The sequence below is a fragment of the Mytilus trossulus genome, chromosome 1 (genome assembly GCF_036588685.1).
Source record: "Mytilus trossulus isolate FHL-02 chromosome 1, PNRI_Mtr1.1.1.hap1, whole genome shotgun sequence".
Lineage (NCBI taxonomy): Eukaryota > Metazoa > Mollusca > Bivalvia > Mytilida > Mytilidae > Mytilus > Mytilus trossulus.
In genome coordinates this window covers 92,237,394-92,253,925 of record NC_086373.1, presented here as the reverse complement: position 1 = coordinate 92,253,925, position 16,532 = coordinate 92,237,394, and the positions used below count along the sequence as shown (strand labels likewise).

General features: G+C 32.3%; 1 protein-coding gene across 1 annotated transcript in view; it reads right to left on the bottom strand.

Moving 5' to 3' along the window:
• The window catches only part of LOC134690729 (fibrocystin-L-like), a 40,928-nt gene that overhangs the window by 1,569 nt on the left and 22,827 nt on the right, over positions 1-16,532 (bottom strand). Inside the window, exons 35-55 of the mRNA XM_063550767.1 lie at positions 16,109-16,265; positions 15,385-15,464; positions 14,954-15,083; positions 13,325-13,693; positions 11,043-12,544; positions 10,530-10,695; positions 9,821-10,066; positions 9,044-9,313; positions 8,448-8,705; positions 7,994-8,137; positions 7,281-7,514; positions 6,063-6,773; positions 5,618-5,780; positions 5,110-5,342; positions 4,532-4,792; positions 3,465-4,013; positions 2,836-3,137; positions 2,023-2,397; positions 1,208-1,598; positions 698-879; positions 178-307 (exon numbers count right to left, since the gene is read on the bottom strand). Coding sequence (XP_063406837.1) covers positions 178-307; positions 698-879; positions 1,208-1,598; positions 2,023-2,397; positions 2,836-3,137; positions 3,465-4,013; positions 4,532-4,792; positions 5,110-5,342; positions 5,618-5,780; positions 6,063-6,773; positions 7,281-7,514; positions 7,994-8,137; positions 8,448-8,705; positions 9,044-9,313; positions 9,821-10,066; positions 10,530-10,695; positions 11,043-12,544; positions 13,325-13,693; positions 14,954-15,083; positions 15,385-15,464; positions 16,109-16,265 — 6,853 coding nt within the window. The remainder of the gene's footprint in view (positions 1-177; positions 308-697; positions 880-1,207; positions 1,599-2,022; positions 2,398-2,835; positions 3,138-3,464; positions 4,014-4,531; positions 4,793-5,109; positions 5,343-5,617; positions 5,781-6,062; positions 6,774-7,280; positions 7,515-7,993; positions 8,138-8,447; positions 8,706-9,043; positions 9,314-9,820; positions 10,067-10,529; positions 10,696-11,042; positions 12,545-13,324; positions 13,694-14,953; positions 15,084-15,384; positions 15,465-16,108; positions 16,266-16,532) is intronic.

Genomic DNA, 16,532 nt, shown 5'->3' with positions numbered 1-16,532 from the left:
AATATCAAATACACTTTTGTTTTCTGTTCTTTGGTCAGGTTGTTGTCTCTTTGACACAGTTTCCGTTTCTATTCTCAATTTTACATTTCAACATTAAAAATTAAAGCTTTATCAGAACACTGCTTACACCACCTTGTTCAGTGAATCATTTAATCTACTATTGTACAAGATACATACCATGTGTTTTGGTTTTAGGAACAACCTTGAATTTCCATAGTAATAGTACAACAACAACAATTAGAACACAAACAGAACACACAGCAGCTGCAACTATAACGGCTATGTTACTTGAATCATCATCACTTGGCTAGAAAAAAAAGAATATTAATTAAATATTTTGGTTAACCTGTAGTATCTGATAAATATAATTCCAGCAAGGTCAAATAATATAAATATCTTGGAAATAGTGAAATTATCATATAGTTCCTGAAATTTAGTTGTTCATCAGATAAAATTTTGAATATGAATAAAAGAAAATGTTGGGTGACAATACCAGGTTCATAAACAATAATCTGACTTGCAAATTTCAATTGTGTGAAATATAACAGGCTTCCAAATAAAGGCAAAGTTATCATCATCAAACTTGACTGCATGTCTAGGTAGATCACCGTAGGTAGATATTTTGCAAACTGACTAGACAGACAGACTGACAAATAAATGTGTTTTCAATATATAAAAGTACATGTGCTATACTTACTGAAACATTGCAGGATACTCCATAGAAAGTAGTTCCATTATAGGTCATATAAGTTGATAAGGACAAGGCGTTACCATTAAAGGTAAATGACTGACCACCGCTGATCAATGAACATGTTGAATATAATGAAGTATTGACATTGGTGTTGCTTCCTGATACTGTCATGGTAACCATTATACTGCCTATAAAATTAAAACCACAATTAGATAGAATTTATATTATTAAACATGCAAATCTATAAAAACTAATATAATCTATGAACAAATGGTCCCTTCCTTGTAAAATTAAGGAATAACAGTACTGTAAAAGAGTTGCCCCTGTATTTTTTTGTGCCAATTTGATGGTTGCATTTGTAGTTTTACTGCCACAGAAAATCATACAGAGTAACAATAATTCAGCCTTACACATTTTATTTCGAGCTCAAATTGGCTCAAAAATTTAGAAAAAAACACATATACAGTAAAATAATTATAATTGTTTAAATTCAATCAACATTTGATATAAACTTACCAGCTCTGAGAGACACTCCATCACACCTGATATCTGGGAAAGCATTGGCAAACCAATTACCAAACATAGCAGCTGCACTTTTATCATTAGATCCTACGATTGAATTGTAATCAGCTTCTATTTTCAATTCAATTTCTGTTGTCTCTTCTACTGCCATACCCATATGTTGTGTACCTCTGACAGGAACAAGATGTTCCACATAAAAGTCGTAATCAGCTGGAGTGCTGGTCACATGGAATTTGATGACGGTCATTCCTATCATGGTTAAGTTTAGAGAGTAGAAGTTAGCTTGACTTGTGACTGCATCAAATGCTACTGAGACTGTGCCAAGTAAAGAACCATTGTATAAATCTGGCATTCCTATTTCTGCTGCTACATTCCATGTATGTCCCTAAAAGATGAAAGAAAAATTCAATTAAAGTTGTTATGTCAATGAAATCAAAAGCAATGTTAATTTTTACGAATACATAGAATACTACCTTTAAAAAAATCAATAACCCAAAAAATGTGGCTGGAACATGCTCTCTTGGTTTAAGCCACATGTTAATTAAAAGCCAGATGATGTAACTAGGGGAAGTAATCTTGTAAAAGTCATAATCAATTAGGTACAATGAGATTAACTCCCATTGTTTGCAATGCAAAAAAAATTTTAAATGCATTTTTATTTTACGAAACCTGTCCTTCAAATAAACATTTGCAATAATAAACACATGGCAAAAATTTGTGTATGAATTAGTTTAATTTGTATAATTTCTATGTTTATAATGTCAAAAACACTATGTCAATTTGTATATATAATTTTATAAAAAACCTACCCTCCAAGCAATGTCACTGATGGTCTCTGCTGTGATATCATCTCTTAATTCCAAACCAACAGACATAAAAGATGACTCATACACATCTGATGTGGAAGATACTGTTACAGCTGTGATCGGTCTGGCAGTAATGTCCATAGGGTCAGATGCCAAGGTCATATTTTCCCCTTCAGTAGGTGAGGTGATGTTGAAATCAAGAATGTATCCTGTTCCAAAGTAACTGATGGCAAGATTTGTAAAGTTAGCCCAGCCATTGACAAACTGTACTGTTGTATTTCCTAGAAGTTGTGCAGACGGATTTCCAGTTCCTGGTCTGATACTAGCTGTCACATACCATGGGTACTGAGTTGTTCCTAAATCATTTATTTTGTTGTTCTGAAATTAAAAAAAAAGTATTTTCAAACATTTATTCATATTTTTGACATGAAAAATCCATAATTTACCTATATATCTATGCTGAAAGTACAAACTGTGATTAATGTGGTACATAACACTACAGGGAGATAACTCTGTAAAAATAATCTGAATATTTTAATCATGTTCTATTCATAAGCAAATATTTGGCTCTCAATAATCAAAATTAGTGTTTTTCAAACTGCCATATATCCATGAAATACTTCTGATAAATTATGTGATTCAAGTTTTTAAAATTATTTATATTTTTGTCATAGGGTCAAGGTAAATATTTGGTAAAAAATTTATGAAAATGAAACGAACCAAATTAATTTAAGTGAAGGTGTATGGTTCCATGTTTCCATTAAACATACATAACTTATGCTGATACTCAGTTCCTGTATAAATTTACCAACTTACCACTATATCGTATGCATTAATCTTTGGTTGTGTTTTAAATGGTGCACCTTCATGAAGTGGTGATGGTTTAGTATTGAAACCAAGATGGTCAACTTGGACAAGAATACGGTAACCATCTGATGTAGTTATTGCACCCCATTCTGGACTTGAAGGATCAATTGTAGGTTCAGCTATAGACACTCCCAGCACTGTACCATTTAGAATCATACTGAAGTTTCCTAACTGCCCTTCAGCTACTGCAAGGGCATAAATCTCTTCTAACTTTTCTTTTGTTAGTGGACTGCTGGCTGAAGCATTGTAAGCTGTAAATAAATAAAAAAAAAAATAAACTATCTTCTATTTTAGGTTAGCTAAAATGAAATTAAAAATACATATGTATTTCACCATTTATAAAAGGATAAAAGCCAAAACTGCTGATAAAAACCATAAAGTTTTCATCCAGTCTTATTGAAATATAATATTTAAGAGAATTCACATATTGCAAACAATGTGAAACAAATAAATAATCATTTATATCATTGTCAAAATATCACAATAAATCTTCAAAATGAAATTATGGACCTCACTTTAAAAAGTATTATCTTAAAGTATAATGAACAAATATTTTTCTTGGCATATTAGAAACTTACTAGTAGAAGGAGTATCACTGACTTCAATGATAATTTCATCATAACCTGTTGATCTTTTTCGTCGTCTGCCACTTCCTGAGGTAGCACTAATAATATCTACAACTCTGACTTTTTCTGGTGGAAGATCAAAGAAAGCTGCCAAATACTCTACAATCTTTTCTCCGTAGAAATTATCTACTGTTGTAGCTGGGTACTGGAAGTTAATGATGACCTGTTCTACAGTCTTTACATTTATTGGTGTAGGTCCTTTGACTATCAAGTAAAGGATACCAGAATCTCTATCAAACCAGTTAGTCCCTGCAACATCAGTGGTCACATTTGGTTTGTAAGCAAATGGTTGACCAACTGGTGGTGGATCTAAAATGTAAGCACCAAGTTTCCATCTTCCATTTACTGGCATAATATGGTCACTTCCATAGTAAACATCTAATCTGTAAGATTGGGAATACCAGACTGCAAGTCCAACAGCTTGGGTGTTGTCAGAATTCAACAGCATATATCGTAATTTCTGTGGTGTTGTACTGGTGAAATGGATTAAATAGTCTTTACCTATGAAAAAGAAATATATTATATCAATGTTCTGTATTTTGAATTAAAAGCAGTATATTTCTTTGTATTTTCAATATCACTGTTAAATAGTACTTCAAACAGTTTGGTTATTTTTTTTTTACTTTGAAAGTTTTGTCCAATATAGATTTTCCAGAAAGACAATTTTTCAGCTTTACCTCATAAAAATTAATCAATAGATAATTGCTTGACAAATAGTTAGATTATAAAACCCTAAACAAATGTATCAACCATCTTGACAATATGAATACTAAAACTTAATATAAAATTACAATCATACATCAGAAGAGACTGAAGATGAAATAATTTTTTTTAAAGAAAAGTCACCAACAGCAAGAGATCATCAAGAATAACTAAACTCATTCAAAAGTACTCGTACATAGAAACAAATCATTCCATTGCCAAATAACTGGCAAATGAGAAGTTCCACTGTTACTGCTACAATCCTATTTTTAAAGAAGTGACAATCATCAATTAAATAGATTGTTAATAACACTTACCAGTAGCAACAAGAGCTTGGAATGTAGATAAACGTTTACGACATGTGTATCCAGAACACCAACCATGATCTTGGGGTCCGTTAATCAGGTCAAGGACACCATCTCCTTCTTCATCATGTCCTAGAATAGCAACAGGAGAAAGCCGTCGTTTCTCTGTGTCAGAGTCCATACTCTCTATGGTTAACATTTCATAATCATAAAGATGACATTCATATGCTTGCCATGTAGACTGATATACACAGGTTTTGTCTCTGATTATACCTGAAGCAATAAAACATAAATCCATTATTTTCTAGCCTAGTATGAGTGTACAAATGTATATGCATTAATTATCCTATAGCCTTCAAACTAATGCATATGTTATCTTTAAAATCATGACCATATAAACAAATTATTGAATCATGCAATTGACCAAAGAAAACAATGATTTAAAGTTTAAAACCATTCATTGAAGAACCATTGGTGGCCTTGGCTGTTGTGTTCTCTTTGGTCGGGTTGTTGTTTCTTTGACATATTCCCAATTTCCATTTTCAATTTTTTTAGAACTCAGGTAGAAAGAACATACAAAAATAACTAACCTTTAATAGGTGCTAATGTACTCATTGGAATACGAGTTCCATCTAATTCTGTCTGCATGGTTTTTGGGACTCGGTAATCACCAAGTCCTCTACGTGTATCTCCGCCCCACTCAAATTCTGATTGCGGAATGACAGCTCCTGGGGATCCCATGAATGACCCATCCAAATCTTTCAGGAAAGCTTTCTTTAGTCCATCACAATCCATATCCACACAATCAGCAGAGTTTATCTTTCTGTTTACGAAAAAAAAAAATTTGAAAAACTTTCATATGCAACATTTCAATCATATATTATGTAGTTACATATTTTGTGCACAATAAGTATTAAAATACTGGTATGTTCTTGTATTCATTGATGATTCAAACTTTTTGACAGCTTTGATATAATCATGTGTAAACTGTAAAAAATCCTTTTGTTTTGAAAAGCTTTTAAAAGATTCAAAGGAGAACTGACCATTTGCTAGAAAATGGTTTACACAAATGAAATATAATTGTAGTGGCATGCTTACCCTACATTAGGACGATGAATCAGAATTCTGTTACTCTTTGCAACATTATTAAATGTAATTCGTTGAGATTTTGCTGGATGTATACCATCATCATTATTCTTGTTGGTGGTAAAAGCAAAATCATTGACCGAACATGGTGAGGAAAAATCGCTGAATGTAATATCTGAAAAAAAAAGAATTTAAACAATAAAATCAAAACCTCTATTACATCTTCTTATACATGAATTAAACTTGTGTTCTTGAAAAAAAACAATCAATCCATCAACACATTACTTTAAAAAAAAATCTGAACTGAGTCATAAAATTTCCTTTTTCAATATTTTTACTTTATTTTAACCCTTAACTGGTTCTTCTTATTTTTTTATCTACTGTAATTTTTATAACAAAATATTTTACATAAAGTCAGTCTATCATATGATCGAAGAAATATAATATAATTAATTACCTTCCAGAATTGTGATTCCATTTATTGCCTGATATGACATTATATTGACAAATGGCTTTTCAGGAGCTTTGTTAGATCCAGAAGAAAACGTTCCAAAAGCTACACCAATCCTTCTTGATCCATCAAATGGTGAAGCTACACCGGCAAGTTTTATATTATCGTCTGACCCATCTGTTCTATCAGTAGAACAATCAAATGATGGAGTTGTACCAATAATATGTGAGTTTTTGACTGTTACAGTTTTGTCAGCATAAGCATGTGATATAGAGGCTGGTCCTAACACCATGGGGAAAATACCAAGTTGATTATCAGCCAATGTAAGGCCTTCAAAAACAACAGAACTACCACCCTGGTAATAGATTCCAAAGTTATAAGATTTTAACGCAATAAACCCTGAATATCTGTTACAGGCATTGGAAAGTTTATCTATTGGTAGATTTCCTACACCTATCAGTGATGACCGAGCCAAATTATCTGAGAACCAATCAGCTTCTAATGTGTCACATGACTGTGGATGGATGTGATAGGCTAGACGTTCGGATCCAGACACTCTGTTGCCTTCCAATTTCAAATCAGTTGCTTCAACGGCTGATATAGCTCCATTAAAACGAACGTTCAATGGTTCAAATCGGTCTTGGTAAGATCCTTCAAATACCATTAAAACTACCATATTCCTTTTTATCTGAGTATTATCAGAATTTGTTTGGATTGCTGCAAAAGACAGAGGACATATATTCAAAATGAAATTCATGACATGGTTCGATCAAATCCTAAAATTAAATGAAGAATGGAAGCATTACATCTATTGATCTATTGATATTGAACTATGAATTCATTATTATCAAGCTGAGTTGCGAGTTAATGTTCATTTATGAAAATCTCTGCTAAAATTACTCATTGAAGAGAAAACTTATTTGCTCTGATTATTATATATGCATTTTCACATAAAGCATGATTACACATATAAAAAAAATATATACTTCTAAAAAAAGGCAATGCAAATTTGTTAAACTGCCATTATCAATTAGCTAAATAGGCATATTCATTATAACCTAACTTGACCTTCTGACCATCAGTATAGGAAATTTGTCTTTAATCACACATTAAACCTAGCACATTGGAAACACAATAGAAGACATTTTAAATTTGAATCATACATAATCTATTTGTTTTTACATTTGACTTCTATGATTAACTTTTGGAGAATAAGGCACTTACAGAAATAAACACAATGGTGAACCACATTATCTTCTATAGGCATGTTCTGTGCATTGTATACTCCAATGGCTGGAGAGAAACCATGGTGGAATGCATTATTTCTAATATAAGATGGTTTAAGATTGGTCACTGGTCCTGAATCCATAAAAGCTACAGCATAACGTGGATCATATGAATCGATGTATCCTTCTTGGCCCATGTGGTAAAATTCTACGTTGGAAATTCTGGCATAACCTGAAACAGCAATTTCATCATCACTTGGTGATTGTTGTTTTTTTACACATTTTATTAATTGCGAAACGATTTAAACATTCAAAGTGCAAAATAACAATTAACAGGAAGAATATCAAATGAAAATATTGTGGAAATTGTTGAGAATAATTTCTCCCTGATTTCAAAATATCTGGTTGAATCATATCCAAATACGACTCAAAAGACAAATTCTTGACTATCTACCAATAATGGAGAGAAAAAAAAAATGATCTGAATGAAAGTTGAGAGACTGCATCCTCAAAGCTCTTCAACTTTGTACTTGTTTGACTTTTTAACAGTTTAGATATGAGAGTCACTGATGAGTCTTATGTAGACGAAACGCGTGTCTGGTGTATTAAATTATAATCCTAGTACCTATGATAACTATTTCAGGTATGTTGTCTCATTTCAGTGAAGTCTTTGTTATAAAAATGTTATAATTGAATCTGTCAATGTCTTACCTCTGCCATAAGAACTTTCTCCAACCAAGACACGGCCACCAAAAGATTGTTTATAGAGTTTGTCATAATCTTCACCTTCTATTTTGATATTTCTGGTTAATAAACCAACTTCTGCAGCAATGGTTACAGAACTGTCAGAATATCCTGTTAATTAGAAATGAAAATAGGCATGTTAATAAGTTGAAAAAGCAATAATATAAGAAAGCCATAATTTACAAATATTCAACAAGAGTTTATTTTCATTTTCATTGACAGATGGCTAAATCATATCACCTAAACTTTTAACTGTCATTTTCCATATAATGAGTAAAATCTCAATTAAATAGATAAGTGTAATTTCAAAATTCACAAATTATGACATATTCAGCTTTTTCTCTATACATTTGCACTAAAATTATCTGTACTAAAAGATAAGAAGGAATGAGTAGGAAATACAAGGGACTTCAATGTTTACCTAAATGTTTAAACTTGAGTGTATCATTCAATGTAATTATTGTTGTATTATCAGCAGAAGCAGCTAGAGCAGTGATTTTAAAGGTTTCTGTTTCCCAAGCATTGTATCCAGTAGGTGCAACAACAATTTCTTGACCAACTTCCCAATCCAGTGCTTTGTTTACTGTTATAGTTGTCTCCCCTGCTTGTGCAGTAGTATTAAGTGTTGTCCAGGGCATAGCTACTTCTTTACCATGTAGATCTAATCCTCCATAAACACCTAAAACACACAAAGTTCAACAATGATTACTCTAAAATATACACAATGTTTAAATAAATACTAAGGCCAGTTTTGTAAAGCATCACAATAATTAGAATTTGACATAGTATCAGACCATTTTATTTTAAAAAGTGACCTGGTAAATAAATTTTATTGAATTTTAATGACAAAACTGCAGTAACATGCATACTATTGAACCTAAAATAAATTAACATTGAAATTTCGGAAAATTTAAACTAATTCAATATCTATATTTATACATCTAAACCATATGAAAAACTCAACTTTAAACCTTAAAATGAATAAACTGTCAAATAATAAAATATAATTTTTCTTACCAATGACCTTTGACCCAATAGTAACATCATCAGAAGGAATGAAATATTCCTGTGTAAACCAATGTCCTTGCAGTAAAATGTGGACGTTTCCCAAGAAAGGTTTATCTTCCCAACCTACGATTAATCTACCACCAAGAATAACAATGTATGATGTCTGGATGGTAAAATCTCTGTATCCTGATAAGGCATCGCCATGGTCGAGTTCTAGTACTCCATATATTATAAGTTCTGCTAGAGGGGGTATATCTGTATCTCCAAAACGCCATTCACCTGGAAGTAATGGATACAAGTAAATAATAAATCTCTTGATGTCTGCTTAAACTTTGTAAAGATTTTCAATTTTCAATTTCATATAAGAAAATCACTGATCAAGGTATAAATCCTAGCTATCCAAAACTAAATTAGGTCTAGAACTTTTTACAAATTCTTGAAAGTTATAGATGTACATCATAAGTGGTAAAAGAGAATATTAAGAAAGCCAGCATAGTTCTGCATGTTAGACTAAATAAATACACTTTTTCATATAATTTGTGATCTTAGAACTTTTGCTTGGAATTACATTTTCTATCAAATGAATAGAAATATGAATGCCTAATAATAATTGAAAAGATTCTATTTCACTCTTATAAAAAGAAGTATCTTAAGCTTATAAGGATCCAGAAGTTAATCATACAGGAATAAGTTACAAAATTTAGATCTAATGTTCCTGCATGTAAATATTTAATAAGATTGTAAATGCTGCAATTGTCAATTACCTAATTAGATAAAGTTAAATACCTTCTTCAATAGTAACACTATCACCTGCTACAGGTAATGTATTATTAAGCCAAGTACTAGCATTGGACCATACAGTAAAATCATCAGGTCTAGTATTCGGGGGTGGCAGAGTGCTTGGATCTGGTGGTACAACACAGTTCTCATAAAAACATTTGTATGACTTGAAGTTCAGATTAATTGATGTTGTTCCAGAAAATGTTGACCTTTTCTTCCTTCTACCAGAAACTGGCCTGTCTCTCATTGAAACTGTAAACAACAAAAATAAACTTATTACATCAATGCCAAGAAATTATAAGTAAATTTTCAGTTTATTTTTTAAGAAGCATTTCAAATTTCATGAGCCTTTAAAAACAGATTTTATTCAATACCAACTTAAATATATGTGTCTCTCTTTAGTATATAGATCACTTGTTCAATGTTGAAGATGCTAAACTGACTCCAAGACGTCATGTGTATGCTACTGTATGTCTTATTGACATATAACCTTGACATTATAAGAACATATTCAGGATTTATTTGTACTGGTACTTTTAACGCCAAAATATTGCCCTTTAATCATACTACACAATATTCATGGGGTAAAATTATTTAGCTTAATTTGCATTTCATAACAAATCACATATCATTCAATACCAACAAAGAAAACAAAATTCAAAATAAAATTAATTTAAACTAGAAATTATTTGAAATGGTACAAGACCATACATACTTATATAGCTGATCCTTTGTGTTGAAGAATCATATGACCAATCGCCATGGTAGTCTACAGCTCCATCTAGTGGTGTAAGAGTTTCATTGACACAAACTCCACTAGAAAGTAAGACACAGTCAGGATGTTGTACAGTTTTCATACTGAATATCAAGAAGTCATCATCCTGAAAATAGGTCATAGGTTAAATTATTTAATTTTTACACTACCTACAAACTATGAAAACTCAAAATTGACATGAAATTAGATGAAAAAAAATATTTTAGAATTTTATTCATATACACCTTTACAATTTCAATGATAGATTTGGTATTCAAATCATAAGGATTGTTAGTTAATTTTCTTTTTTTAAACTGCACCTGTTCCATACTTAAAATGAGCTGAACTATTTTACCAGTTGATCAATTTGTAGTGATGAATCCAAAGTTAAATTAGTTAAATCATTCAGCAATAAGTATTGTGATAGGGTTAAGATGGTTGGATATGTACAGTAGTGAAATAATATAAACTTACACCAAATAAAGACAATGCTCCAGAAAAACTCATATTAGTCATATGTTCAGCATTCTCAAAGTTCAAAACATATGTTTCACCTGCAGGAAGTAAAATCATCCAGCCTTTAGGATGAGTCATACGCTTCTTCTGCCAGCTAGAAAGCTCAGCTCCATAGGTATTGTTCATCCTCATTGCTTTGTAGTCAATGGATGTTGGCTTGATATTATTATTAGAAAATCGTATAAATTTGACACCTGGTGGACAGACACTAGCTGGAACACCATGAGAAAATGATTCTAAATGGGAACATGAAGGTGGATTAATATCCGCAGTTGGGACAATTGTTCCATTTGGTGTTCCACTCAGAGTACCATCACGATCAATAATGAGAGCTTCAAACTTCCATCTAAAGTGTCCTCTATTATTTGCTCCAACATTTGTAAATATTAAATTCTGTGTATGGTACTCAAATCCTCCATTTTCTGGTCCACTTGTTCCAGTAATTGATGTCCAAGCAATGCAACTACAACCTCCCTCATTAAAATTAGCAAATTCTGTGCCATCAACCATAAATCTGTACAAATAAGGCATAATAATACCAGCATTAGTACAGCCTTGAACACTGTTTGACAGTGCTGGTGATCTACCAACAATGAATCCATCCTTAAACAATGGACCATTTTGTGTATAAAACTCTCCCTCTAAACTTTTCTTCTGTTCATATCCAGCTTTTTTGTTATTAACGAGGATAAAATCGTGAAACTGAACAGCTCCTGTATTTACAGACTCTGCTCCCTTGTCATTATTCCAGGCATAAAAGGTGTTGAATACAGCTGGGGTTGGAGTATTTGAACCACAACCTCCACCCTCTTTGGGTAAAAAGGTTTCAAATATCCACAGACCAAACCATCCAAAAGAGTGAGCTGTATTATTGGTGAAAACTCCCATCACTTCTTTTTGTGGGCAAATACTGTTTGTACGAGAAGGTCCTTCGGGATGAGGATGCATTCTGTACCAAAAGCCAAAATGACTGCCTCCAGCTGCACTATTATGCTGAATTATATTATTTGGATTGGTCACCCAGAATGAGGCTGGTGTTACATCATCATTCAACAAACTGGTACTCTCACGTACAAACACAGCTAAATTATACTGAATAGTGTTGTTAGTTTCAATACCATCTTCTAAAAAGAAAGCTCCTCCCATTACATTGTAGATAACATTATTTTCAATCAATGCGTTGTGTGTTCCGTGTATATTGACAGCACGGTTGAATGTCTCATGGAGAGCGCATCCTTTGATGTAGGATGAAGACATGTCTCCTCCTAAGTGGAAATGGAATGGATATCTTCCTAGTCGGAAGGCCTGGCCAGCATATGTGAATTCAACATAGGACACTCGACCAATGGCTAAGTGTTTGTTTGGTTCCGGAGGATGTAGCATGACTTGTATACCAAATTGATCACTACCAATCTCTTCACCAAACCGACCCTGAAAACATGTCTGTGTTGCAAATTCACCTAAAAATATACAAAATAAACGGACTTTAAGTGTGTTTTCAAGTTTACAGATTTAAACATTTCATTTTTTATGTGTTAATTGCAGAATTTTTGTCAAATGCTGGTCTACCACATCACTCAAAAAGATGTGTAAAACTTATCAGTTTTTAGAAATTACGAAAAAAATATAAAAAATCAACAAACAATTTGTAAACAATAAATGGAGAAACAGCAAAATTTAAACTTGAAAATTAAACCACTTTTCAGTAATGTAAATAAAAAGCTTTATTCATTTCTTCAGGATCGTTATGCTATTTTTCATTAATTTTCCTTATTGAACATTTTATCTTTTTAAAATGGCTCTCCCACAATTGTAAGTAAATCAAATCTTCTTTAATATTTTATTAATAATCCCATATCATGCTTAACCCTCTTGCTGCCGACCATTTTTCAAGGTTGCATTTCATATGCCGGAAAATACGACAGCTCAACGTCTGTGACGTAACATTCCAAACAACGACGTCATTCGATATATGACGTCACGACATAATGACCGTTACATTTGGGACCCATTGGACAAAAACATAACACTGTTTTATCTTCGATATTTTTATTGAAAGAGATACAGCATTGATGAGAAGATTGCATAAATTTAACCATGGACATATGTGTCCCTCCGGCACTGCCGGTCTGGACATATGTGTCCCTCCGGCAGCAAGAGGGTTAAAACAATGAGCTGTAATTAAATGTTTTTCTCTGCAGTGAATATATATTGACCATTCCACTCATAAAACAAGTTACCTGTATTAAAACCAGCAGGACATGCAGCAATAACTTCCGTCCACTGCCGATCTCTTTCTCCCCGTAATACAATATTACGTGTCAATAATCCTACTTCAGCTCTGTATTCTAGATTGTATCCACTGATAGTTTCTGAAGTTCCAAGATGTGTATAATCTAGATTCTTTGTCAATGTAATAGTTTTTTGGTCTCCAGCCACTGACTGAATGATACGAATTTCATTTTCTCTCTGCGTATGATGATGCCCAGTCGCAGCTATTACAATTTCTTCACCAGCTTTCCATGTGACCTCCTTTTGTAATACAATCTGGTTGCTACCTGCTGCAGCAGTCTGATCAAGTCTTGTCCATACAACTGGTACAGGCTGACCTTAAATAACAGTAATAGAGCCTTATTTAGAAACTTCAAATAATATTAGATATAGGAAGATGTGGTGTGAGTGCCAATGAGACAACTCTCCATCCAAATAACAATTTAAAAATTAAACCATTATAGGTTAAAGTACGGCCTTCAACACGGAGCCTTGGCTCACACCGAACAACAAGCTATAAAGGGCCCCAAAATTACTAGTGTAAAACCATTCAAACGGGAAAACCAACGGTCTAATCTATATAAACAAAACGAGAAACGAGAAACACGTATATATTACATAAACAAACGACAACTACTGTACATCAGATTCCTGACTTAGGACAGGTGCAAACATTTGCAGCGGGATTAAACGTTTTCATGGGCCCAAACCTTCTCCCTTTTTCTGAAACAATAGCATAACATCACAACATATAAAAACATACGATAAAATATCAATTAGCAGACTTAACTCAATCAAAAAACGTATGATTACACAAAGAACGAATAAATTTGATCTGCGATATCTGAATACAAATGCACAGTTAATTAAATATTAGAGACAAACAGTCATGACCAAAAGGCTATCCAACAAATTCAAACACACTGAGAAATATTTAACCAATCAATGTTCACTTTAGAAAAAAACCGGTTTTTTATAATCTTGAAGTTTATACAAATGTTGTAAGAATAAGTGAAAAATTGAAGATATTACAAATAATCAAAGCTGGTATACAGCCAAGATCCATATAAATAAAAAATGACAAAAAAGCATTATAAACAGTATCAACAGGTCGAATTAACAAGAAAATACGATTTGAGAGTACTCGCAGTTACTGACAGCTAGTTAAAAGCCAAAACCAATTAATAGTAAAAAATCATGCATCAGAGACTAAAATCGACTAAAACACATCACAGGGATTTAGTATTTTAACGTCATTAATAGTCAAAGAAGACATGACTTGTCTATTACCATATATTGGTAATTCTTTAGCACGTAGATGTGCTGTCTTTGTATGTATAACTGAGAATTAATGCTAGAAATCAAAGGTTAAACTAAATTTAACATACATCATTTGTAATTGGAATCGATTGATTAACACATAAACAAAAGGATAACAGAAGGATACACAAAAATTAATATCATATCTTCAACACTTTTTTTTTCAAAATATGTAAACCCAGACCAAAGAGTTAAAACAATGGATCTTTTTTAATTTTTCATAATAAAAGTACATTGTACAGTTAATAATGTAGTTTTACTTTTTTTAGAACACTTACCATGAAGGTCAAGGATACCTTCTCTAACACCAAGAGAGTTTGTACCATATATAGGTAATTCTTTAGTACGTAGATGTGCTGTACCAGTAATAATAGCTTTATGTTGGAATGGCTGATCCTCTGTACCAATCTAAAAAACAAATAAACAAATAAACAAATAGCAATTACTTATTGTCAAATGCATGTAGATATGTAGATTTCTGCGCAGTCTTCCAGTTTTGTTTTAATTCAACCTATGTTGGGATGCTGTTTTATTGACATCTACTCTACATTTCTTGAGGTTGTTTTTTTATATCAATATATAATGCAAATCATGCAGTAAATCTGAACTTTTCAAATCATTCTTGCATATTTGACCATTATCACTATTAAAGACATGTCTCAATTATTTATTTTTTTTAAATAGAGGGAAAAAAAGAAATGATTCTTACCTGTAATTTTCCCCCTTCTACAATTAAAATGTTATCTGCGAACAATTCTACATCCTTTTCATCAAATATCAGCTCTCCACCTGAAAATAAAAACAAATCATTTTACATCTTCAAGATGACAGTTTTCCCTTCAAAACTTTTTCTGTGTAACACTAATAGACGAAAATTTTTCGAGGTTGACATTTTCAAAAAGCAAAAGATTTCAAATGTTAACGGGAGGGGCGGAAGAGGGTCTTAAAAGTGGGAGATTTTGACTCCCGCCGGAAGAATCACATGTATGCCATTTAAAATGAAAGTAATGTAAACTTCACCACATCAATTTAGAGTTGTCTCCCCATTGAAAGATTTACTTCCATTTAGAAAAGAAAACTCTTCATTCATGTTTATTCATTTCTTTAATTGATATTTTGAAATTTTTTATAATTGTCATTTAATATGACATAAATACAATGATGCAAACATTTAATAAGAAGTTGAAAGTACTTTTGTGCTGTGTAAACTTAAGTTTATAATTCAATATATGAGAAAAAAGGGAGAAGAGTTGTCTGAAAAAAAACTCTGATTCCAAAAGCGCTCGAACTGTATAATAAATAGTTGTCAAGCTGATAACCAAATATTAAATAAGTAGTCCCTGAAAAGTGGTTTAAAAATATTGACTAAAAGACAATGAAATGCTATTTAGCCCCCAATCGAGTGTAGGGGTATAATTACACCTTCAACCTACCCTTGATAAGAATCATTTTGAGTCGATTTGTGTTTATGTCTAGAAGGATGACATTTCCGGCTGGAATAACAACCAATGTTCCATTCTCAGGTGGACTTCCACCACCCCAGGTAAATGGCGAGGACCATACATCTACATAGTAAAATTCTGCATCAGTCTGAAAAAAAAAAAATTCCGTGTATTAGTACCAAGGTAAATAGTGAGGATCATATATCTGCATTATGAATTTTGCATTAGCCAAAAAAAAAATGTACCGTTTTGAATATAATATTGCTGTTATTTAAATATTTCCATATGAAAACATCTATGGTATTGGTCTCCCAGTATCTGTTTGTAAAGTACATGATTCTGCACTGAAAATGTGTCAGTGGTGAAAAAGATGAAAATAAAATTGAGAATGGAAATGGGGAATGTGTCAAAAAGA